Below are 26,758 nucleotides of genomic sequence, written 5' to 3'. Positions count from 1 at the left end.
ATACTTGTCAACACATAGCCAAATCATATTTCATCCATCTCCTACCCACCTTTTTTCCTGGAAATAATAACAATAACTATATTTTTATTTTATTTTATTTGAGACAGAGTCTCGCCCTGTTGCCCAGTGGTACGATCTTGGCTCACTGCAACCTCCACCTCTCAGGTACAAGTGATTCTTGTGCCTCAGCCTCCCGAGTAACTGAGATTACAGGCATGCACCACCACACCTGGCTAATTTTTGTAATTTTAGTAGAGATGCGATTTCATCATGTTGCCCAGGCTGGTCTGAAATTCCTGGCCTCAAGTGATCCACCCACCTTGGATTCCCAAAGTGCTAGGATTACAAGCATGAGCCACCTGTGCCTGACCAAGATTTGTTGTTTTCTTTCTTTCTTTTTTTTTTTTTTGAGAGTGAGTTTTGCTCTGTTGCCCAGACTGGAGCCCAGACTGGAGTTTAGTGGTGCAATCTCAGCTCACTGCAACCTCCACCTCTCAGACTCAAGCAATCCTCCCACCTCAGTGTCCTGAGTAGCTGGGACCACAGGTGCCTACCACCATGCCCAGCTAATTTTCATATCTTTTATAGCGACAAGGTTTCACTTTGTTGCCCAGGCTGGTCTGGAACTCCTGGTTCTACAAACTCCTGGGCTCAAGTGATCCTCCCACCTCAGCCTCCCAAAGTGCTGGGATTACAGGCATGAGCCACTGTGCTCAGCCCCTTAAGATTTTTAATTCGTAGATTTCCTCTTTATCCATCTCTTTTTTCTTGTCACTTATTTGTTAAAGAAGCCATGTAATCTGTCCTGTAAAATTCCCTCTACTCTAGATTTGGCAGAATGTGTTCCTCTGGCATAGTCTAACATGTTCCTCTACCTTCTGCATTTCCAGGAACCTGACACTTGGATCTAGCAGTTTGGTCAGGCTCAGATTCTATTTTCTTTCTTTCTTTCTTTCTTTTTTTTTTTTGTGACAGTCTCACTCTGTTGCCCAGGCTTGAGTGCAGTGGTGCAATCTTGGCTCACTGCAACCTCTGCCTCCTGGGTTCAAGCGATTCTCCTGCCTCACCCACCCAGGTCTGGGATTATAGGTGCGCACCGCCACACCCGACTAGTTTTTGTATTTTTAGTAGAGACGGGGTTTCTCCATATTTGCGAGGCTGGTCTCGAACTCCTGACCTCAGGCAGTCCACCTGCCTCGGCCTCCCAAAGTGCTGGGATTATAGGCATGAGCCACCGTGCCCAGCCTCAGATTCTATTTTCTTTAACAAATATTTGTCACACACCTACTACATGCAAAGTTGTTGGTTGGATACTAAATTAACTACAAAACTGGACACAGTTATTTACATTTATAAGTCATCTTGCACATGGACAGCCATGCCCACAAAAGTGAATGGAGGCCCGGCATGGTGGCTCATGCCTGTAATCCCAGCACTTTGGGAGTCTAAGGTAGGCGGATCATTTGATGTCAGTAGTTCAAGACCAGCCTGGCTAACATGGTAAAACCCTGTCTCTATTAAAAATACAAAAATTGGCCAGGCGTGGTGGCAGGCGCCTGTAATCCCAGCTACTTGGGAGGCTGAGGCAGGAGAATTGCTTGAGCCCGGGAGGCAGAGGTTGCAGTGAGCTGAGATCGCACCACTGCACTCCAGCCTGGTCAACACAGCGAGACTCCATCTCAAAAAAAAAAAAAAAAAAAAGGCTGGGCACAGTGGCTCACACCTGTGATCCCAGCACTTTGGGAGGCCAAGGCAGGCAAATCACTTGAGGCCAGGAGTTCATTCAAGTGATGAACTCTCCTCTCCCCTCTCTCCTCTCTCCTCTCTCCTCTCTTATCTCCCCTCTTCCCTGGCCAACATGGTGAAACCCCATCTCTACTAAAATACAAAAATGAGCCGAGCGTGGTGGTGCGTGCCTATGGTTCCAGCTACTCGGGAGGCTGAGGCAAGAAATTGCCTGAACCTGGGAGGCGGAGGTTGCAGTGAGCCAAGATCACTCCACTGCACAGCAGCCTGGGCAACAGAGTGAGACTCCATCTCAAAAGAAAAAAAAAAGTGAATGGATATCTTTGATATGTTTTGATACGTTGTGTGGGAAAGCAATATGCACAATAAGTGCAGTGTGAGACTTTGAAAATGTTTAAAACCACTCAAACTACATATGGAGTTGCTTGAAAATATATAGAAAAACTTATGAAAATATGTAAACCAAACTGTAGATACTTCTGGATCTGGATTTGTCAGGGGGTGAAGTAGTGATGGATTTTCACATTTATTTTGTTCATTGCTGTCTTGTTTAAATTTTTGGAAACAAGTATATATTACTTTCATAGTTGAAAAGAAAGTGAGGAGATTAGGAGGGAGGAAGTAAACAAGGGAGGAGAGGAGAAAGGCAGGAAGAGGAGAGAGAGAAAGTTAGACAAGCAGATGAGATGGTTATAGGGACGAATGAAGCTAGAATTGTGAAATCATTTGACAGTCACTCTGGCTCCCTGACGAATCAAAACAGCCACCCAGGCAGTCCTTGTCCATGCTGACAGTGCACCATATATGCATATGTAACAGGGAACAGCAGCCCCGGCTGGAGCACAAGCCGCTGCTCGTGGGCACCTGTCTCAGCTCTAGCCTCAGCTCAGGCTTCACTTAGCCTCAGGGTCACTGTGTTTAGTGTCGCTGGGTTATACACTGGACAAGTACCAGTGGCACCACTCACACATGATCACATTATCATGTGACTAGCACCTACTAGAGCCGCACATCCTGTCTGAAGGGGCCTTCATATGCCTTCTCTAACGTAGTCAGAGGGTAAGGTAATAAGCACAGGGAGGGGAGACAGCAGTCCAGCAACCACTCCTAGAGCAGGAAGGAGTTCAGGCCAGCAAACAAGGGCAGGGGGTAGTGCAGAGGCTTAGGAGATAGAGCCAGGCTTGAATCTGCTGCTACCTGACTACCAGACCCTAGGCAAGTGACTGACCTTGTCTGAATCTCATATGTAAAATGCAGTGTCAACAACAACAAAAAAATTAGAGAAAGATATCCCCAAATATGTCAAATTTATTCAGGAATAAGAAAAGAGGGTTATGATTTGGAATGCACTACGGTAAACCACAGGCACGTGCAGTGAGGGAAGAGTAAAGGGAATTTTTCTTGGCAAAAGGGAGAAGTTCACATAAGCTGCTTAGAAACAGAGTTCATAGCTGGGCACGGTAGCTCATACGTGTAATCACAGCTATGTGGGAGGCTGAGGCGGGAGGGTCTTTGGAGGCCAGGAGTTTGAGACCAGCCTGGGCAATGTGACGAGGCTCCAGTTTCTTTAGAGAGAGAGGAGAGAGGGGAGAGGGGAGAGGAGAGAGAAGACAGGGGACGGGGGAGAGGGGAGAGGCGAGAGGGCAGAAGAGAATTCCTTGGTTCTGAAGGCTCAAAGCCAGAGTTCTTGTGTGTTCATTGGTGGAGATGCTGTTCCTGGGCAGGTGTTCTTTTGACAGCATCTCATCTCATGTTATCTTATCTGAATTTCTGCAGTCCAAAAGAATGTGCAGTGATAAACCTTGCCATAGAAATATGTGCGTACATGCAAGCAATGCAAAGCAGGAGATGCGTGACAGGCGTGAAGGGATTTCTTATGGGGTTCTTAGAAAGTCTTTGGAACCGTTCCTGTCTTGGACATGAAAGCCTGAACCCCACTCCTTCGTGCCTTCCCAGCCCTATTTTGTGTGGGTCTGATAAAAGTGATTTCATCTTGGTATCTGCGACTTCCACAGCAGATAATAATGTACAGCTTGTCTGGTGGTTGTAAGGATGAGAAACAAAGTATATGGATCAAATGCTTTGTAAAAATTACCATGTATAATGTGAGGATGACAGATGACCAACTGTTTTGCCTTTCATTTGTTTGTCGTCATAAGCACATGGTCAGTCAATAAAATCTAAGAGCTGGAATTAGAGCAAGAATCCCCAAGTTTCTTGTTGGGTTACTCTGTCTTTAGCTTTTTGGACTTCAATTTGTTGCTTCTTTTTATAAACTGTCAACAAAATGAGTATACCCTTACACTTTTTAAAATGTGGCACTCCATAAATGTAAGATGATTTTATGGTAATTTTTTAAGGTACTGAGTTCCTCCTCAATCCATATAAATCATGAGGACAGGGAACCACCCCGTGCATTGTGTGCCATGTAGGTTATGTGCAGACTTACGGCAATCCTTGGAAACATTTATACACCTGAAAACTGGGGACCCTGGCTGCCTATCACATAGAATCATGGCCCTGGGGAAATATGCAGATCATCTGATGGCATCCATGTTCTCCTGTGATTATAAGAGAACATGGCAAGGTTGGTCACATCCCCACTGGTGGAAGAGCAGGTACTAATGCTCCAGCCTTTGGGTTCCCAGCCCATTCTTTGCTACAGCACCATAGAAAGAAAACTTAAATTTGAATTGGAGGGATTTTTATTTTTATTTTTATTTTTTTTGAGACAGAGTCTCTCTCTGTTGCCCAGGCTGGAGTGTAATGGTACAATCATGACTCACTGCAAACTCTGCTTCCCAGGTTCAAGTGATCCTCCCGCCTCAGCCTCCCAAGCAGCTGGGATTACAGGCGCCCGCCACCATGCCTGGCTAATTTTTGTATTTTCAGTAGAGATGGGGTTTCACCATGTTGACCAGGCTGGTCTCAAACTCCAGGCCTCAAGTGATCCACCCGCCTCAACCTCCAAAAGTGCTTGGATTACAGGCATGATCCCCCATGCCCAGCTGAATTGGAGGAATTTTTAAAAGTTAATTTTAAAACTGCTTCTCTTTTATGGGAAATGAGTATGTTTTTAAATGGTATTCAATGTGCTCTTTTTTAAAAAAATCAAAAATTATCCATTAACATCCGTTACTTTTTTTGTTTTTGGTTTTTTTGAGATTGAGTCTTGCTCTGTTGCCCAGGCTAGAGTGCAGTGGCATGATTTCAGCTCACTGCAACCTCCACCTCCCAGGTTCAAGCGATTCTCCTGCCTCAGCCTCCCAAGTAGCTGGGATTACAGGCACCCGCCACCACACCCAGCTAATTTTTGTACTTTTAGTAGAGACAGGGTTTCACCATCTTGGCCAGGCTGATCTCGAACTCCTGACCTCGTGATCCACCTGTCTCGGCCTCCCAAAGTGCTGGGATTCCAGGCGTGAGCCATCACGCCTGGCCTAATAGCCATTACTTTTTAATGCATGGTAATTTTTTGTTCAGTAGATAAATATATTGTTATCTTAAAAAGATTTTTTGTATTTACTTTTGAGACTGGGTCTCAGTCTGTTGCCCAGGCTGGAGTGTAGCAGCCTGATCATGGCTCAGTGCAGCCTCTACCTCCCTGGGCTCAGGTGATCCTCCCCCTTCAGCCTCCTGAGTAGCTGGGACTACAGAGGTGTGGCACCATGCCCGGCTAATTTTTGTATTTTTTGTGGAGATGGGGTTTTGCCATGTTGCCCAGGCTAGTCTTGAACTCCTGGATGTGAGCCACTGCGTCTGGCCTATTATTTTAAATATAGTTCTCTTTACTGCCAGTAGCTTTCATATAACCCTAGGGACTAGATTTAGTCACCACTGCTTAATTCCAAAAAACAAAAGCTCCATCCTATATTTACTGTAAATCAGTCTCTTTGATTGTATTGTATGTTTTATTTCAAGAAAAAAGTTAACCTGAAGATTTAATTTTAAATAACTACACATGTTGTCACTAATAGAAATAACAAATAATTATATGAGAATAATGGTAATTCTCCTAAGTTTTGTGGTAAATTTTTTGGCAATTTTATTGAAGTATAATAAAATTCAACAATTCAATACGTCTTTATAAATGTTCATTGTGATATAGGACAGCTCTATCACAGTACTGGGGTAAATTTTAATTATATTTATTAATTACAGATGTGAATTTCTTCGGAGTAAGAAATCCTCAGAGGAAATTACCCAGTATATTCAAAGCTACAAGGGATTTGTTGACATAACGGTAATGTATAACAGCAATTTTTTTCTCAAGTTTTTGGATTACCTGTAAGTGTCTGACTCAGAAGGGCATAGGCATTCTTTTTATGTCATGGGTTTGATTTCTTTCTTCCTTTCTCCTTTCATTCCCCTGGCTCCCATCTTCAAAGTGAAAAATATCACATTCACTTGCTGACCTAGAGCCTTTTTCTTTTTCCAGGGCTGGCTTCTGACGGGCTCTGCTTGCCTTCCTGATAGTCTTCCCCTTTATGAATGAAGCCACTTGCCCCAGCTTCCCTCTGCTGCCCCTATCTGCAGGCTTGCTAAGATCTCCTGACCTAGGCGCTGTCACCCACAGTGGGCTGCAGAGCTGGCTCTTCCTAGCTGGCTAACTATCCTGAATCAGTAAAAATTTCCTAGTGGAGAGTGATGGGAAATCGAATCCAAACTGGCTTAAACAAAAATGAGAATTTATTGATTAACATGACTCAGGAGACCAGAACTCTATAGAGAACATGGCCTGACAGTGGGGGGAGAGAGGTGTTTCCTCAAAAAGAAATTGGGTGCAGCTTTCCCAGAAGAATCAGTTGCTCAATATATAATACCCTGATGAATTTAGTTACCATTCTATGTCTCTTACTTCCTCATTCGTCAAAGTACATCTGTGATATTTAAATGCAGGTCTGTTTTCAAGGTCAGTTTCCGGAAACAGTGACCCTGAGAAGGCTTCCTCCTGAGTATGCATAAACATTCACAGCTTGCATGCGTGTGTGTGTGTGTGTGTGCGTGTGTGTGTGTATGTTTGCTTGCACTGCATAAAAACAATTGCAACATCAACAGAAATAAAAATTAAAGGAATAATTCTCCTCCGACTCTGCCGTTCCATCCAGTGAAACTCTTCATTCTGGGGTAAAGTTCCTTCAGTTCTTGTTCATAGATAGGTATATACTTCATAAGTCAAACAATCAGGCTGGGCGCAGTAGCTCATGCCTGTAATCCCAGCCCTTTGGGAGGCCAAGCTGAGCAGATCACTTGAGATCAGGTGTTCGAGACCAGCCTCAAGACCTCCAACATGGGCCGGGTGCAGTGGCTCACGTCTGTAATCCCAGCACTTTGGGAGGCCGAGACGGACGGATCATGAGGTCAGGAGATAGAGACCATCCTGGCTAACATGGTGAAACCCCATCTCTACTAAAAATACAAAAAAAAAAAAAAAAAAATTAGCCCGGCATGGTGGCAGGCGCCTGTGGTCCCAGCTACTCGGCAGGCTGAGGCAGGAGAATGGCGTGAACCTGGGAGGCGGAGCTTGTAGTGAGCCAAGGTCGCGCCACTGTGCTCCAGCCTGGACGACAGAGCGAGACTCTGTCTCAAAAAAAAAAAAAAAAAAAGACCTCCAACATCGTGTCTGTCTCTACTAAAAATACAAAAAAAAAAAAAAAAAAATTAGCCGGGTGTGGTGGCACATGCCTGTACTACTCGGGAGGCTGAGGCAGGAGAATCACTTGAACCCAGGAGGCAGAGGTTGCAGTGAGACGAGAACCTGCCACTGCACTTCAGCCTGGGCAACAGAGTGAGACTCTGCCTCAAAAAAAAAAAAAAAAAAAAAAAGTCAGACAATCAACAACTTGAATTTTAATTTCCCTCAGGGAGAACATTTTGTGAATTCCTGGGTCCAGAGAGAATTACCTATGGCATCAGGTAAAAACTCAAACATTTTCCAAAGGCTTTGCTTGTTTATTTCTTCTTTTGATTTTTTTGTCCCTATCTCTTTTTGTCTTCCCCCCCCCCCACCCCCCGTTTATTTTGAAGCAAACTCTAGACATCATTCCATCTGTAACTGTGAAGGGACAACTTGAACACTGATACTTGCAATATCAAAGCCTACTGGTCTCTTTAATTTGTGCAGCAGCAATAAAGATATAGAAAAAAAAAAGACTAAAGCCTGCTGGTCTCACCTTGTGCTTTTTATTCAAGCTTATTGCAATGACAGCATCTTTGCTTACGAAGAACTACGGCTGGACTCTTTTAAGGACTGGCCCCGGGAATCAGCTGTGGGAGTTGCAGCACTGGCCAAAGCAGGTCTTTTCTACACAGGTGAGTCAGTAGGTTGTGCCCACTTGCTTGCTTGACCTTTAATTCCCACATAGACTTTATGCTCCTGGGCTTACGTTTAGCTACACTCAGCAATGTCCACTAGCTTCAGCGTTTCTTTTTCTTTTCTTTTTTTTTTCCCCCTTGGAGACAGAGTTGCCCAGGCTGGAATGCAGATCTTGGCTCACCGCAACCTCCACCTCCCGGGTTCAAGAGATTCTCCTTCCTCAGCCTCTGGAGTAGCTGGAACCACAGGCGCCTGCCACCACGCCCAGCTACTTTTTTGTATTTTTAGTAGAGACAGGGTTTCACCATGCTAGTCAGAATGCTCTTGATCTCCTGATCTCGTGATCTGCCCGCCTTGGCCTCCCAAATGCTGGGATTACAGGTGTGAGCCATCGCGCCAGGCCTCTCTTCAGCATTTCTTATAGATTCGTTTTCTTTTCTATTTTTTTTGAGACATGGTCATCCAGGCTGGAGGGCAGTGGCGAGATCATGGCTCACTGCAGCCTCAACCTCCTGGGCTCAAGTAATCCTCCTGCCTTGGCCTCCCAAAATGCTGGGATTACAGGTGTGAGCCACTGCACCTGGCATAGATCTCTTTTCTTTCCTGCATCATAAATCCTCTCCCAGTTTTCTATTCCTTCCTTAGGTGGTAAACCTTCAAATTTGAAACCTTAAGGTCTGGACTAACAATGAATACAAGTATTCTATTTGTGATAATTATCATGTCTTTTCTTTCTACACATTACTCTCCTCACCTCTTGTCCCCTGACAAAGTGCTCCTAGAAACTGTCACAGGACACTTCTGCTTATATTTCTTTAATCAGAACTTAGTTGGATGGGCCTGGCATGGTGGCTCCTGCCTGTAATCCCAGCACTTTGGGAGGCCGAGGTGGGTGGATCACCTGAGGTCAGGAGTTTGAGACCAGCCTGGCCAATATGGTGAAACTCTGTCTCTACTAAAAATACAAAGAATTAGCCAGGCATGGTGGCGGGTGCCTGTAATCCCAGCTACTTGGGAGGCTGAGGCAGGAGAATCGCTTGAACCTGGGATGTGGAGGTTGTGGGGAGTCAAGATCATGCTATTGCACTCCAGCCTGGGCAACAAGAGTGAAACTCTGTCTCAATAATAATAATAATAATAATAATAATAATAATAATTTAGTCAGATGACCATACCTAGCTGTAAGAGAAGCTGGGAAACCTAATCTTTTTCCTGGGTGACAATGTGCCCAGCTAAATATTGGGATTTCTATTAGTATGGAAGGATTTGAGATAATAGGAACATGGATAGCAATCTTTGCCACATTCTGCCTGCAGGAGAAAATCAGGAAATTAATTTTCATGATTCCTAAACATGTAGAGCCTTCCACCAGATTGTGGCATTTTCTCTTTAGCTGCTGGTCATTAGGAAGCACCTCTGCAATCTATAAATGATGGGCTGGTTCCTGTCAGCTAAATCTCTGCCTGAAATACAAGATGATCAGGGAAAGGTTCCTAGGTACCTTGCTGGTCTTGCTCAAACCGAACACATGCATAAGTTACAGTGGAGGTTAATGCAGATCTTTAACTGAGAGATCAAGTAGCTGTCACAAATACCATAGAGCAACACAGAGAAGCAGAATATAGTTGTCACTCTACCTAACAGACATGTGCCATTGGAAAAAAAAAATCTGACTGCCTCACAATCTTAAGCCTTTGGAAAGAGTGTTTGCCATTTCTCCCTACTCTACTGTGTCTTCCTCTTGTCAGCCTTCCGCAAGACCCCTCTGACCAGTGTGCTCCCCCTCTTCCTTTCCAATCTTCCACCACTCCACACAAATCCTAATCATCTCTGACTCTTTTCAGATCTTGCAAGCTCTAGGATCTCATATTTCTGGGAGGCTTTCCTCTGCCCCAGCTTTCCCAGAGTGGAAGGAAGATGAGAAATGCTCTGTTTCTAGTTTGATCCTTTTGCAGAGCTAAATACCAATTTCTTTCCAAAGAAATATAATTTCACAAAGAGACTTAATCCTATTTCTGGTGTAATAAACCTGGCAATAATGTGGTAAGAGGCAATTAATTCTTCATGCATTCACTTACATAAGGGCTGCTAGATTTGCTGGTATTTTTTTTTTTTTGAGCTCTAAATATATTCTTTCTGATTCATTCATTAAACGCATACTAATTGACTGCCACATGAGTGTCAAGCACTTTTCTAGGTTCATGTCATTCATTAGTGAGCAAAAACCTCTACCCTCATAGAGCTTATTTTTATTTTTATTTTTTGAGACAGAGTTTCACTCTTGTCACCCAGGCTGGAGTGCAATGGCGCTATCTTGGTTCACTGCAACCTCCATCTCCTGGGTTCAAGCGATTCTCGTGCCTCAGCCTCCCGAGTAGCTGGCATTACAGGCATGTGCCACCACGCCCAGCTAATTTTTGTATTTTTAGTAGAGACAGGGTTTCACCGTGTTGGCCAGGCTGGTCTCAAGACTCCTGACCTCAGGAGATCTGCTGGCCTTGGCCTCCCAAAGTGCTGGGATTACAGGCATGAGCCACTGCGCCCAGCCCCCTCATGGAGCTTCAATTCCAGATTCTGGTTGCCAATCTGTTTGTTGATCAAAGGAGAATGGGGCAGAGGGATGGTGCGCATCAAAGTGCATGGTGTGTAGGAGCATTCAATGACTACTTGCCAGCTACCCCACTGGTGGACAGAGTCTTATATAGAAAATTGCCTCACTGGTAACCAACTTCTGACTGTCACAAAACCCAGTTGGAGACTGAACAGGCTTTCACTATTACAGGTCTGGTGGTTATTATCTGCATGTTAATGGACAGATGCCCATGCCAGTGGCACTGATCAAGTTTCCTTACTTTTAGGTATAAAGGACATCGTCCAGTGCTTTTCCTGTGGAGGGTGTTTAGAGAAATGGCAGGAAGGTGATGACCCATTAGACGATCACACCAGATGGTTTCCCAAGTGAGTGGAATGAATGTTAACCATCTGCAACTTTCGATGCACTTCAACAGTTTTTTTCTTTTTCCTCATTTCCTGCCTTATTTTATCTTTAGATTGAGTCTTTATCCACTCCTCTGATTCAGGCTATGAAGGATGAGTCTTCATGTCTTTCATCCCTTTGCTCCATGACCCCCTTCCTGTACTAGCCTTCGCCTCTTTATAGTTATGGCATAGTTTTGGCTAGATTCATATATTCACATTACATGTTTACATTATCATGACTATACAAATGCTATGTGGAGCTGAAGCTTGTGGTAAATTTTTATTTATTTTCCCTTCCTGTATATCCTTTTATTTTTTTAGGAAGTAATAACTGTCCTGTTGGCATGTTAGCTTATTTTTTTTTCCTGAGGTAAAATTCACGTAGTAACAATTTTTTTTATTTATTTATTATTTTTTGTGACAGGGTCTCTCTCTTGCCCAGGTTGGAGTGCAGTGGTGCAATCATGGCTCACTGCAGCCTTGACCTCTCTGGCTCAAGCAATCTTCCTCGCTCAGCCTCCCAAGTAGCTGGGACTACAGGCACATGTCTCCACACCCAGCTAATTTTTTTTTTTTTTAAGAGACAGGGTCTCTCTATGTTGCCCAGGCTGGTCTCAGACTTCTAGGCTCAAGCAGTCTTCCCATCCTGGCTTCCCAAGGTGCTGGGATTATAGGCGTGAGCCACCATGCACAGCAATTAAACCATTTTAGAGTACACAATTCTGTGGCATTTATTATAGTACATTCACAATGTTGTGCAACCACCCCCCCATCTAGTTCCAAAACACTTTCATCGCCCCCAAAGAAAACTCTGTATCCATCAAGCAGGCCCCCCTCCTCTCTCCACCCCACTCCATGCCCAGCCCCTGGGATACACCAACCTAATTGGTGTCTATGGATTTATTTGTTCTGACTATTTCCTCTAAATGGAAGCATACCGTTTGACCTTTTGCATTTGGATTCTTTCACTTGGCATATTGTTTTGAAGTTTATCCATGTTGTAGCTTGCATAAGTACCTCCTTCCTTTTGAGACCAAGTAATATTCCATATGGATACACTGCATTTTATTTATCCATTCATCTATTTGTAGATATTTGGGTTGTTTCTACCTTTTGGCTACCATGAGTAATACCGATAGGAACATTTGGGTACAGGTATCTGATGGAGCATGTAACTGTATTCAAGTCTCTGGGGCATATACCTAACAACGATATTGCTAGCTATATAGTAATTCTATGTTTTTACTTTTTTTTTTTTTTTCTTCACACAGAGTCTCACTCTGTCACTCAGGCTGGAGTGCAGCGGTGCGATCTCAGCTCACTGCAACTTCCGCCTCCCAGGTTCAAGCGATTTTCCTGCCTCAGTCTCCTGCGTAGCTGGGATTACAGGTGTCTGCCACCATGCCCGGCTAATTTTTTGTATTTTTAGGGTTTCACCATGTTGGCTAGGCTGGTCTCAAACTCCTGACCTCAAGTGATCCACCTGGCTTGGCCTCCCAAAGTGCTGGAATTACAAGCGTGAGCCACAGCGCCTGGCCTGTTTTAACTTTTTGAGGAAATGCTAAGCTGTTTTTTCCACAGTGCTTGCACCATTTTAAATTCCCACCAACAACAATGTTGTGCAACCACCCCCTCTATCTAGTTCCAAAACACTTTCATCGCCCCCAAAGAAAACTCTGTATCCATTAAGCAGGCCCTCCTTCTCTCTCCATCCCACTCCATGCCCAGCCCCTGGGATACACCAACCTAATTGGTGTCTATGGATTTATTTGTTCTGACTATTTCCTCTAAATGGAAGCATACAGTTTGACCAACAATATATGAGGTTTCCCATTTCTCATCAACACTTTTCTATTTTTAAAAAAATTATAGCCATCTGCTTAATTTTTTTTTTTTTTTTTTTTTGAGATGGAGTCTCACTTTGTTGCCCAGGCTGGAGTGCAATGGCGTGATCTCACTCACTGCAACCTCCGCCTCCTGGGTTCATGCCATTCTCCTGCCTCAGCCTCCCGAGTAGCTGGGACTACAGGCACCTGCCATCACGCCCGGCTAATTTATTTTTTATTTATTTTTTTAGTAGAGACGGGGTTTCACCGTGTTAGCCAGGATGGTCTCCATCTCCTGACCTCGTGATCCACCCGCCTCAGCCTCCCAAAGTGCTCTGATTACAGGCGTGAGCCACCGCGCCCGGCCAGCCATCTGCTTAATTTTTATGTACATTGCTTATTTTTGTTTCTTGAGATAAAATTCATGTATTAATAATTTTATTTATTTATTTAAATGAAATAAATGAAGACAAACACCAGCTCATCTTCAAATTATCCCAAATGTTTAAATCTCCTCTTAAGTCATTCAGACCTACCAGATATCTCATCATTTTCATTTCTTGAAAGAGTCATCATTTTTTTTTCTTTTTCTTTTTTTTTTGAGACGGAGTCTGGCTCTGTCACCCAGGCTGGAGTGCAGTGGCATGATCTCGGCTCACTGCAGACTCTGCCTCCCAGGTTCAAGCAATTCTTCCTGCCTCAGCATCCCAAGTAGCTGGGACTACAGGCATGCACCACTATGCCTGGCTAATTTTTGTATTTTTAATAGAGATGGAGTTTTGCCACGTTGGCCGGGCTAGTTTCAAACTCCTGACCTCAAGTGATCCGCCTGCCTCAGCCTCCCAAAGTGCTGGTATTACAGGCGTGAGCCACTGCGGCTGGTCCATTTTCATCTTGGAGGAGTCATCCATCATTTTCACCTTCTTGAATGAGTTTCCCTGGAAGTCTTCTGGCCTGCTGGATTATGAACAACTTGTCCTATAATCATCCTGGGATCCAGGGATCTTTCTTCACAGGCATCCTGGAGATTATCTCCTCTGTTGTATCTCCTAGATCTAATGTCATCCTCTTCTTGGTTCACTCGCTCATTTTGGTGGAACACTTCATCGGAGTTCCCTGGGAAAGACTGCATAAGAAATACACACTTTTAGTTGCATATAATGCATATACAGACATATAGATCTATCTAGATATATGTTTTTCCTGTATTCTCACACTTACTTGATAGTTTAGCTAGGTGTAGGATTATAGGTTGGAAGTCATTTTAATTCTAGATTGTAGAGGCACTGCTACATTTCTACTGGTTCCTAATGTGCTGTCGAGAAGTTCCATGCCTTTCTGCTTCTCAATCCTTTTACTGCAAACAAATTTTTTTTTTTTTCCTGCGCTGGAAGCTTTCAGAAAAATATCTGTTCTAAAATTTTATGAAGAAATATTTCTTTTCTATGAATCTTTAAACTTAATTTTTTTTACCCATCAAACTCTTTAGAAATGTTTAATTGCAAGAAGAAATTTGTGTTTTCACTATGTAATTAGTAAGAGTTTTTTTTTTAGAAATGAATATGAACACATACAGATTTTAAAATGAATGCTTCCTGCTCATTTGTATAGTGGTAAAAACAAAAATAAAATAAAATGAATACTTCTATCTAATTTTATTGCCTTGAAGGTATTTTGATAGCAGTAGTTACCTCATTTTTCTTTCTTATTTGGGCTTAGTGTATAATAAATTATTGAGAACAATGGGGACATTCTACTTAATTCTTGGAAGGATAAGCTAGGATGCAGTCTAGTCTTATTTAGAACTCACTCTGGAATCGATCAACTCCCTTTTATACTATTATTATTATTATTAGTTTTACTGTTTTGTTGTTGTTGTTTTTGAGATGGAGTCTCACTCTGTCACCCAGGCTGGAGTGCAGTGGCGTGATCTCGGCTCACTGCAACCTCCGCCTCCCGGGTTCAAGCAATTCTCCTGCCTCAGCTTCCCAAGTAGCTGGGATTACAGGTACCTCCCCACCATGCCTGGCTAATTTTTTGTACTTTTAGTAGAGACGGGGTTTCACCATGTTGGTCAGGCTGGTCTTGAACTCCTGACCTCAAGTGATCCTCCTGCCTCAGCCTCCCAAAGTGCTGGGATTACAGGTGTGAGCCGCCACACCTGGCCTTTAGTGTTTTTTTGTTAAGAGACTGGGTCTCGGCTCTGTCACCCAGGCTGGAGCAAGTGCAGTGGTGCAATCCTAGCTGACTGTAGCCTCAAATTCCTGGGCTCAAGTGATCCTCCCACCTCAGCCTCCCAAGTAGCTAGGACTACAAGCATGTGTCACCATGCCCGACTAATTTTTTAAAGTTTTTTTTTTGTAGAGATGGGGTCTTGCTTTGTTGCCCAGGCTGGTCTCAAACTCCTGGCTCCGAATGATCCTTCTGCTTCAGCCTCCCAAAGTACTTGGATTACAGGCATGAGCCACTGCTCCCAGCCAACTCCTTTTTGGATTTTTACTCTTCCTTTGCCTCTTTTAAAAAAACTGCAAACCAGTATATCTCCAAATGATTACCTAAAATTTTTATGTATGCTTTAAAGAATGAATAAAAAGCAACCTATGAACCTCCTAGTAAAGTCAAGAAATTGGACATTATCAATGCCTTAAAAGACCCCTGCGGCCGGGTGCAGTGACTCACGCCTGCAATATCAGCACTTTGGGAGGCCGATGTGGGCAGATTGTCTGAGCTCAAGAGTTCGAGACCAGCCTGGGCAACATGGTGAAACCCCATCTCTGTTAAAAAAAAAAGAAAGAAAAAATTAACCGGGCCTGGTGGCACACGCCTGTAGTCCCAGCTATTAGGGAGGCTGAGGCAGGAGAATGGCTTGAACCTGGGAGGCGGAAGTTGCAGTGAGCCAAGATGGCGCCATTGCACTCCTGGGCGACAGAGCGTGACTCTGTCTCAAAAAAAAAAATCAAAAAACAAAAAACAACTCTGCATGCCAACCACCCCCTAATTCTGATTATATCCCTGTCCCTCCAATCCAGAGGTAAATGTGATGCTCAGTTTGGGTTAATTATTCCCTTGCTTCTCTTTTTGGTTTTACCAACTACATATACATCCTTAAACATATTTAGCTTTGTCTATTCTTGAAGTTCAAATAAGAAGCATACTGCATGATTCTTCTTGTAATTGGCTGGTTTTACTCCACGATGTTTTTGAGATTCATCCATATTTATATGTACTACACAGTTGTAGTTCACTTGTTTTCATTGGTAAATAGTGTATTATTTTATGAATATATAATAACTTATTTTACTGTTGATTAACCTCGTGGGTCGTTTTCAGAGTGTTGCAAATTCAAATAATGCCCTATGAACATTCTTGTACATATTTTCCAGTGCTCATGTGTGTTTCTCTAGGATACATAACAAAGTAAAGAATTGCAGAGTCATAGAACTTTGCGGGTGTTCAACTCCACTAGATAATGCAAAGCTTTTTCCAAAGTGGTTGCACTGATTTACATTCCCATAGGCCTAGATGCGTTTCTATTGATTTGCTTCCTCACTAACTTGGTATTGCCCAAATTTTAATTTTTGTCAATGTAATTACTAATAATGTTAAGCTTATTTTCTTCTTTTTTTCTTCCTTTTTTTTTTTTTTTGAGATGGAGTTTCACTCTTGTTGCCCAGGCCGGAGTGCAATGGCACGATCTCGGCTCACCGCAACCTCTGCCTCCCAGGTTCAAGTGATTCTCTTGCCTCAGCCTCCCAAGTAGCTGGGATTACAGGCATGTGCCACCACGCCCAGCTAATTTTGTATTTTTAGTAGAGATGGGGTTTCTCCATGTTGGTCAGGCTGGTCTCGAACTCCCAACCTCAGGTGATCCACCCACCTCAGCCTCCCAAAGTGCTGGGATTACAGGTGTGAGCCACCTCGCCCGGCAGTTGAGCTTATTTTCATATTTTCCTGCAGAATAGTCTTGTTCTTTCTCTTCAAGAGTGTGTCTTAGCTATTTTTTTGCCCTTTGGTCTTTCATATTCCAGAGAATATATTAAATATCCCAAGCAGGCATGGTGGTTCACACCTATAATCCCAGCACTTTGGGAGGCTGAGGTAGGAGGAGTGCACAAGGCGAGGAGTTTGAGACTAGCCTTTGCAACATAGCTAGACTCCATTTCTACAAAAAAATTTTAAGACAGGGTATGGTAGCATGCATCTGTAGTCCCAGCTACCTGGGAGGCAGAGGCAGGAGAATCGCTTGAGCTCAGGAGTACAGGTTGCAATGAGCTATGATTGTGCCACTGTACTCTGGCCTGGGTGACAGAGTAAAACTTTGTCTCTAAAAAACCGAAATATCCCTCTTTATCCTTGATAGTATTTTTTAGGCCTTTATTAGTTTTTTCATGTTACATCTTTTAGATTATTTTCTTTTTAATCTATCTGTGACTACATTTAAAGTCAATTCTTGTTTTTTCCTTTTCCTTTTTGTGGGTAACAGGGTCTCACTATGTTGCCCAGGCAGATCTCAAACTCCTGGGCTCAAGCTGTCCTCCCACCTCTGCCACCCTAAGTGTTGAGATTACAGGCATGAGCCACTGCACCCAGCCTTAAAGTGAATTGTTACAGGCAACAACACAGTGGAGTCTTTTATTTTATTTTTTATTTTTTTATGAGACAGACTCTCGCTCTGTTGCCTACGCTGGAGTGCAGTGGTGCAGTCTTGACTCACTGCAGCCTGGACTTCCCAGGCTCAAGCAATCCTCCCACCTCAGACTCCTGAGTAGCTGGGACTACAGGCACATGCCACCAAACCTGGCTAAGTTTGTTAATTTTTTGTAGAGACAAGGTCTCACTATGTTGCCCAGTCTGATCTCGAACACCTAGCCACAAGCAATTCTCCTGCCTTGTCTTCCCAGAGTGCTGGGATTACAGGTGTGGACCACTGAACCCAACAGGTCTTGCTTTTTTTTGAGATGGAGGTGTGAGCCACCACATCCAGCCAGGTCTTTCTTTTTTTTTTTTTGAGACGGAGTCTTGCTCTGTCGCCCAGGCTGGAGTGCAGTGGCACGATCTTGGCTCACTGCAAGCTCCGCCTCCTGGATTCACACCATTCTCCTTCCTCAGCCTCCCGAGTAGCTGGGACTACAGGCACCCGCCACCACACCTGGCTAATTTTTTGTATTTTTAGTAGAGACGGGGTTTCACCGTGTTAGCCAGGATGGTCTCGATCTCCTGACCTCATCATCCACCTGCCTTGGCCTCCCAAAGTGCTGGGATTACAGGCGTGAGCCACCACGCCTGGCCAGGTCTTGCTTTTTAAGAGTCTGACAATAACTGCTTTCTAACTGGAATGTTTAGAACGTTTAAATTTAATGCAATTATGAATATGGTTGGATTTAAACCTATTTTACCATTTGCTTTCTATTTATTTCATCACTTCTTTGTTTCTTTTTCTTTTCCTGACTTCCTAGGGTTTAGGGTTTTTTGTTTTTCTTTTTTCTACCCCCTCCTTGAGTATTTTTTTTTGTACTCCATTTTATTTCTGTCAGCTTATTAGCTATTAATCCTTATTTTACCTTTTTACTACTTGCTCTAGAGTTTACCATATGCCTATTTAACATATCATAGTAATCTTCAAAAATATTATAACAGCCGGGTGCAGTGGCTCATGCCTGTAATCCCGGTAATTTGGGAGGCTGAGGCAGGCAGATCACTTGAGGTCAAGAGTTCCAGAGCAACCTGGGCAACATGGTGAAACCCCGTCTCTACTAAAAATACAAAAAAATTAGCTGGGTGTGGTGGCGCATACCTGTAATCCCAGCTACTTGGGAGGCTGAGGCACGAGAATTGCTTGAACCCAGGAAGCAGACGCTGCAGAAAGCTGAGATCATGCCACTGCACTCCAGCCTGGGTGACACAGTGAGACTCTGGGTCAAAAAAATATATAACACTTGACATAAAATGTATGAACCATACAATAGTATATTTCCATTTCTCCCCTCTCATCCTTTGTGCTATTGTCATACATTTTATTTCCATGTACTTTAATAAATCTTACAATATAATGTTATATCTTTGCTTTAAACAATTTAAGTACATTTTTACAAGGGGAAATGTCTTTCATATTTGCCCTCTTAGTTATCTTATCATTCCTGGTACTTTTCATTCCTTTGAGTAGAACCAAATTTCCATCTGCTATCATTTTCCTTTTAACTGATGTGCTTCCTTTCACTTTTTTTTTTTTTTTTTGAGATGGAGTCTTGTTCTGTCTCCTAGGCTGGAGTTCAGCGCCACGATCTCGGCTGACTGCAACCTCTGCCTCCCGGGTTCAAGCGATTCTCCTGCCTCAGCCTCCTGAGTAGCTAGGATTACAGGTGCCCACCACCATGCCAGGCTAATTTTTGTATTTTTAGTAGAGATAGAGTTTCACCATGTTGGCCAGGCTGGTCTTGAACTCCTGACCTCATGAGCTGCCTGCCTCAGCCTCCCAAAGTGCTGGGATTACAGGGGTGAACCACTGTGCCTGGTCCCTTTCACATTTTTTGTAGTGCAGTTATGCTGGCAACTGACTTTATTTGGCATTTGTTTGTATGAATAAGTTTATATTTTACCTTCCTTCATAGTTCTTTTCCTTGATGGGCCTATTAAAATATTTTTTTTCTTTTGTAAGCCACTTCACCCCTTCCCTATGGGTTTGTTTTTATTTACCTCTACATGGCTGACTTTGGACAGAAACATTAAAAGTTCTACTTCTTGTTTTCCTGAAGCTATGCTTCTATTTCTGGACTCATCGCCAAGTCACCTGAAGGCAATACAAATGAAGTATCTGGGCCACATGCAGTGGCTCACGCCTGTAATCCCAGCACTTTGGGAAACTGAGGTGGGAGGATACCTTGAGCCCAGAAAAAAAAAAAATTAGCCTGGCATGGTGGCACGTGCCTGTAGTCCCAGTTACTTGGGAGGCTGAGGTGGGAGGATCACTTGAGCCTGGGAGTTGGAGGCTGCATTGATCCTCGGTCGCGTCACTACCCTCAAGCCTGGGCAAAAGAGTGAGACCTTGTCTCAAAAAAAAAAAAAAAAAAAAAAAGTGTCCCTTTGCTTTACTCCTGCTCTCCAGTGATTCTACAGCAGGGAATAGGCCACTGACTTACTCACATGTATAGTTCTCATCTGTCCATTTTAATAATTGCAACTAGAGCTCTTTTTGAACTTTCTCTCTTGTTCTTCAAGCATACATCAAACCTGAGTTTAGAGGGTATTTGCGTCCTAGTTTCACGAGATTGGCAAGTAGTTTTTAGAGAGTATGTTTGTGGCCATTCTTTTGTTTTGATACTGACGGAGGGTTTCTTTTTTAATTTTTTGTTTGTTTAAGACAGGGTCTTACTCTGTCACCCAGGCTGGAGTGCAGTGATGCAATCACGGCTCACTGTAGCCCCAACCTCCTGGCCTCAAGTGATCTTCTTGCCTCAGCACCCCCAAGTAGCTGGGACTATACATGCATGCCACCCTGCTAGCTAATTTTTAGAGGAGATCTCTCTATGTTGCACAGGTTGGTCTGGTCTTGAACTTCTGATCTCAAGTGAAACTCCTACTTTGGCTTCCCAAAGTGCTGGGATTACAGGCATGAGCCATTGCACCTGGCAATGGAGTGGTTTGTGGTTGGTTAGTTTTTTGTTTGTTTGTTTGTTTGTTTTTGAGACAGAGTTTTGCTCCTGTTGCCCAGGCTAGAGTGCAATGGTGCGATCTCGGCTTACTTCAACTTCTGCCTCTTGGGTTCAAGCAATTCTCCTGCCTCAGCCTCCCAAGTCGCTGGGATTACAGGCGTCCACCACAACGCCCAGCTAATTTTTGTATTTTTAGTAGAGGTGAGGTTTCACCATGTTGGTCAGGTTGGTCTCAAACTCCTGACCTCAAGTGATCCACCCACCTCAGCATCCCGAACTGCTGGGATTACAGGCGTGAGCCACCATGCCTGGCCTTGTTTGTTTTTTGTTTTGTTTTGAGACAGAGTCTCACTCCATTGCCCAGACTAGAGTGCAGTGGCACAATCTTGGCTCACTGCAACCTCCGCCTCCCGGGTTCAAGCGATTCTTGTGCCTCAGCCTCCTAAGTAGCTAGGACTACAGGCGTGCGCCACCACTGCCTGGTTAATTTTGGAATTTTCTTTTTAATAGAGACAGGGTTTTGCCATGTTGGCCAGACTGGTCTCAAACTTCTGGCCTCAAGTGATCTGCCCGCCTCGGCCTCCCAAAGTGCTGGGATTTTGGGTGTGAACCACCGCACTCACAGAGTTTTTTTTCTTTTTTTAATAAATTTTTATTTGAAATTATTTAGATTTGCAGAAAAAGTGCAAAGTAATACAAAGAGTTCCTATATATTGCCATACCCAATTTACCCTAATGCTAACATCTTACACTAGCATATTTGTCAAAATCATCAGTGTACCAATTCATATACTGTGCATTACTATTTACTAAAATCCAGAGTTTATTTGGATTTCACCAGTTTTTCCACTATGTTGTTTTTTGTTCCAGAATTCATAAATAGAGGGTTTTTTTTTTTCCTATTTTTGATTCTTTAAGTTCATTTCTGTTGGTTGCATGGAGGAGTGTCAAATACGCACTCATTCCACCAAATTCCCTTGATATCCTTTACCATTACTTTATAAACCATTTACGTTTCTCTTGCAGAGAGCCACAACCTAAGTGCCTTACCTGATGACACTGACAGAGAGAATCACTGGAAATGATAGTTTTATACTTAATTCTTGTCACTAAAACTCTAATAGTGTTTTTAAAAACCTAATGCAAGGCCAGGCCTGGCGGCTCACACCTATTATCCTAGCACTTTGGGATGCCTAGGGAGGAGAATTGCTCAAGGCCAGAAGTTTGAAACCAGAACAGCCTGGGCAACATAGTGAGACCCTGTCTCTGAAAAAACAAAACAAAACAAACAACAACAACAACAACAAAAATACCTAACACAAATACTTAAATGCATACAACTATTTTTATAACTTTTAACTTTTACACTTAGTTGTCCATTTCTCCAAAATATGAAGTCCTCTGTGGAAGTGACTCCAGACCTTCAGAGCCGTGGTGAACCTTGTGAATTACTGGTAATGAACACCATCATCTTGTCTGTTTTAGCAGCACATGGTCATGTAATTGAAAACTGTTTTGAACAGGAATGTCTCGTCATAAATAAGTTAATAAATTCTACAAAAATCTACTAAACATCTGTTATGTTCTAGGTACAGATTGGGGAAATCACAATAAACCAGTCGGGCACAATACCTAGCTTCATGAAATGTATAGTCAATCTCTTCTACTTCAAGGCCCAGACTCTCTTAGACTTTGTTGATTAGCATGCAGGCTAAATGGATCCTCTCTGGATCTTCATGTGGAGGGCAATAAGGCTGGATTTGCTACTTGGCCTTTTTAGGGGTTGAGAAGATGTTACTTTAACAAAAGCAAGTGCCCAAGAAAATCATAAACCCAGGTAATAGGCGGACCACTTTAAGCTGAGAAATCCTACCTAGTCCTCTGGGATATAAGCCACTACTAATTTAATGCACACACATACCACCTTATTTTGAGGCTGTGTGTTAGGTATGTTATGTTTGTCATCCCCCCCCCCACCCGCCCAACACACACACAAAAACCAACTTGCTATTCACGTGATTCATTTCCTATGTGAATTGAAAAATGGCACTAAAGAAAAAAGTTTGGGGATATAGAAATAGCTTATTTTTTAAGGAAGAAACATAACCTTTCTAAGTACCGGATGTATAATATTAAAAATGTAGTTAACCAAGGACAGAGGCTGCACCTAATGACTTTTGGAGGATCCTTCTTGCTCAAGACACTATGATTCTCGTTACCTGGATAGTATTCACCTATGGATTGTATCATATATGAACCACTGAGGAACACACATTCCTGCAGATGTTTGCAGATTATTAATTGCTTTATATTTGGAGCACCCCTCCCTTCAATCAGCATAAATATTTGAGGGTGGGCTGTGTTTAGATGTTTAGTCCCCAATGATTACAACATGATGCACCACCCTCCTATACAAATTTTGATTTAAGAAAAGATTTTATTTTTCAAAGGAAACCACAAGTGAAAGCAATCTTGAAGATTCAATAGCAGTTGATCATATAGTGCCAGGTAAGAACTTTGAAGTAGCACGTGGGATTATATGTATTTGTAAATATATTTGTATACAGGGCAGTTGCAAAAAAAAGAGTATTTATAATTGTCCAAAGAGCTTCCAAAGAGGAGCAGCATTGCAACAGTGTCGTGTATGAGCAAAAGTCAAGATTCTTGTGGCTTCTCCAGAGTGCAGGCAGGACCAAACTGATAGTAGGCAACGTGTCTCAGGTACAAGGAAACCAGTCCTTAGAAGCACCAATCAGTAAACTTCTTTCCTGAGATTTTTATTTTTATTCATTTTATTTTATTTTATTTTATTTGAGACCGGGTCTTACTTTGTCACCCAGGCTGGAATGCAATGACAAGATCATGGCTCACTGCAGTGTCGACCTCCCAGGCTCAAGTGATCCTCCCATCTCAGCCTCCCCAGTAGCTGGGACCACAAGCATGTGCCACCACACTTGGCTAATTTTTGTATTTTTTGTAGAGACAGGGTTTTGCCATGTTGGCCAGGCTGGTCTTGAACTCCTAGGCTCAAGCAATTCGCCTGCCTCGGTCTCCCACAGTGCTGGGATTATAGGCATGAGTCACTTTGCCTGGCCTCTTTCCTGAGATGCATGGTGCTTATGATAAGCACACATTATGTCTAGGTCCCTGCTTCAAGTGTGGCACTTTGGACACATGCTTCCCACATTCTGATTTTGTGCCAAAACCTATGAGATGATCGCAATGTGGGAATCATGGATGGCTGTGGAAAATCCTAACACATTCGTAGTAGACAGGCAGAATCATGGAATGAAAAGGGCATGGTGTTCAGACTGAGGGAGATGTGACTATGAATCCCTGTTGTGCCCCCCTTTCTTTCTCTCCACAGAAATGGCACAGGGTGAAGCCCGATGGTTTCAAGAGGCAAAGAATCTGAATGAGCAGCTGAGAGCAGCTTATACCAGCGCCAGTTTCCGCCACATGTCTTTGCTTGATATCTCTTCCGATCTGGCCACGGACCACTTGCTGGGCTGTGATCTGTCTATTGCTTCAAAACACATCAGCAAACCTGTGCAAGAACCTCTGGTGCTGCCTGAGGTCTTTGCCGACTTGAACTCTGTCATGTGTGTGGAGGGTGAAGCTGGAAGTGGAAAGACGGTCCTCCTGAAGAAAATAGCTTTTCTGTGGGCATCTGGATGCTGTCCCCTGTTAAACAGGTTCCAGCTGGTTTTCTACCTCTCCCTTAGTTCCACCAGACCAGACGAGGGGCTGGCCAGTATCATCTGTGACCAGCTCCTAGAGAAAGAAGGATCTGTTACTGAAATGTGCATGAGGAACATCATCCAGCAGTTAAAGAATCAGGTCTTATTCCTTTTAGATGACTACAAAGAAATATGTTCAATCCCTCAAGTCATAGGAAAACTGATTCAAAAAAACCACTTGTCCCGGACCTGCCTATTGATTGCTGTCCGTACAGACAGGGCCAGGGACATCCGTCGATACCTAGAGACGATTCTAGAGATCAAAGCATTTCCCTTTTATAATACTGTCTGTATATTACGGAAGCTCTTTTCACATAATATGACTCGTCTGCGAAAGTTTATGGTTTACTTTGGAAAGAACCAAAGTTTGCAGAAGATACAGAAAACTCCTCTCTTTGTGGCGGCGATCTGTGCTCATTGGTTTCAGTATCCTTTTGACCCATCCTTTGATGATGTGGCTGTTTTCAAGTCCTATATGGAACGCCTTTCCTTAAGGAACAAAGCGACAGCTGAAATTCTCAAAGCAACTGTGTCCTCCTGTGGTGAGCTGGCCTTGAAAGGGTTTTTTTCATGTTGCTTTGAGTTTAATGATGATGATCTCGCAGAAGCAGGGGTTGATGAAGATGAAGATCTAACCATGTGCTTGATGAGCAAATTTACAGCCCAGAGACTAAGACCATTCTACCGGTTTTTAAGTCCTGCCTTCCAAGAATTTCTTGCGGGGATGAGGCTGATTGAACTCCTGGATTCAGATAGGCAGGAACATCAAGATTTGGGACTGTATCATTTGAAACAAATCAACTCACCCATGATGACTGTAAGCGCCTACAACAATTTTTTGAACTATGTCTCCAGCCTCCCTTCAACAAAAGCAGGGCCCAAAATTGTGTCTCATTTGCTCCATTTAGTGGATAACAAAGAGTCATTGGAGAATATATCTGAAAATGATGACTACTTAAAGCACCAGCCAGAAATTTCACTGCAGATACAGTTACTTAGGGGATTGTGGCAAATTTGTCCACAAGCTTACTTTTCAATGGTTTCAGAACATTTACTGGTTCTTGCCCTGAAAATCGCTTATCAAAGCAACACTGTTGCTGCGTGTTCTCCATTTGTTTTGCAATTCCTTCAAGGGAGAACACTGACTTTGGGTGTGCTTAACTTACAGTACTTTTTCGACCACCCAGAAAGCTTGTCATTGTTGAGGAGCATCCACTTCTCAATACGAGGAAATAAGACATCACCCAGAGCACATTTTTCAGTTCTGGAAACATGTTTTGACAAATCACAGGTGCCAACTATAGATCAGGACTATGCTTCTGCCTTTGAACCTATGAATGAATGGGAGCGAAATTTAGCTGAAAAAGAGGATAATGTAAAGAGCTATATGGATATGCAGCGCAGGGCATCACCAGACCTTAGTACTGGCTATTGGAAACTTTCTCCAAAGCAGTACAAGATTCCCTGTCTAGAAGTCGATGTGAATGATATTGATGTTGTAGGCCAGGACATGCTTGAGATTCTAATGACAGTTTTCTCAGCTTCACAGCGCATCGAACTCCATTTAAACCACAGCAGAGGCTTTATAGAGAGCATCCGCCCAGCTCTTGAGCTGTCTAAGGCCTCTGTCACCAAGTGCTCCATAAGCAAGTTGGAACTCAGCGCAGCCGAACAGGAACTGCTTCTCACCCTGCCTTCCCTGGAATCTCTTGAAGTCTCAGGGACAATCCAGTCACAAGGTATACCTGTATATATTTTGGATGACTATTCTGATGTATAATTTCTTTTTCTTACTTTAAGTGGTTGAAAACTTCTGAGGCCATGAAAGCATGCATGCTCATTGATAGAACAGATATAAAATAAACCTTCACTAATTTTTTTTGACAGTAGCATGAATTAGTGAAAAGTCCTTGAATAATAGAATGGTTTTCAAATAACTCAGATAAAATGAATAAAATATTTATATTAAATTATTGAAGGTTCTTAATAAAGACATGAATTATCTGTGATTAGTAAAAGAATTAGCTATATGTAAGATGATGCTTAGAAATTACCTTCACCCTAGCTGCCTAAAGGAAGAAAGGCCTGTAGTCCCTGGGAAATAAATAAATTAATGGGAAATAATATCTTCATCTATTTGTGTCTTAACTCCTCTAAGCACTATTTGATAGTTTTCAGTGTAGACTTAACCCATCTTTCATTAAATTTATTCCTAGATACTCATATCTTTTGAAAGTATTGTAAATGTCATTAAAAATATTTTTTCATTTTCTAATTGTTGCTAGTATTGCTTTGGTCTTAAGCAGTTTGACTGTTATATGCCTAGGTGTGCTTTGCTTTGTATGTATCTTGCTTGAGGTGCACTGAACTTTTTTGGAATGTGTGGGTTGACATTTACCAAATTTAGAAAATTTTTCATCTTTTTTCAAGTACTTTTTTATTATGGTAAAATACATGTAACAAAACTTACATTTTAATCATTTTAAGTGTACAACTCAGTGG

The 26,758-nt window shown here is 42.8% G+C and overlaps 1 protein-coding gene and 1 long non-coding RNA gene across 5 annotated transcripts in view; one reads left to right on the top strand and one right to left on the bottom strand.

Moving 5' to 3' along the window:
* The window catches only part of NAIP (NLR family apoptosis inhibitory protein), a 55,146-nt gene that overhangs the window by 14,628 nt on the left and 13,760 nt on the right, over window positions 1-26,758 (top strand). For all 4 annotated transcript variants that reach the window (XM_008957315.3, XM_034959988.2, XM_034959986.2 and 1 more), the window contains 7 exons: window positions 5,908-5,989; window positions 7,611-7,662; window positions 7,939-8,058; window positions 10,921-11,020; window positions 21,889-21,970; window positions 22,967-23,024; window positions 23,884-25,995. In XM_008957315.3, the coding sequence (XP_008955563.2) occupies window positions 5,908-5,989; window positions 7,611-7,662; window positions 7,939-8,058; window positions 10,921-11,020; window positions 21,889-21,970; window positions 22,967-23,024; window positions 23,884-25,995 (2,606 nt within the window). The remainder of the gene's footprint in view (window positions 1-5,907; window positions 5,990-7,610; window positions 7,663-7,938; window positions 8,059-10,920; window positions 11,021-21,888; window positions 21,971-22,966; window positions 23,025-23,883; window positions 25,996-26,758) is intronic.
* LOC129397765 (uncharacterized) lies at window positions 13,297-25,931 on the bottom strand. The gene is made up of 2 exons (XR_008625369.2): window positions 18,662-25,931; window positions 13,297-13,993 (listed from the first exon to the last, which is right to left on the bottom strand). It is a non-coding gene; the product is annotated as an uncharacterized LOC129397765 (long non-coding RNA).

Source organism: Pan paniscus, chromosome 4, assembly GCF_029289425.2.
Source record: "Pan paniscus chromosome 4, NHGRI_mPanPan1-v2.0_pri, whole genome shotgun sequence".
Classification (NCBI taxonomy): domain Eukaryota; kingdom Metazoa; phylum Chordata; class Mammalia; order Primates; family Hominidae; genus Pan; species Pan paniscus.
This window is presented reverse-complemented; position numbering and strand designations above follow the sequence as displayed.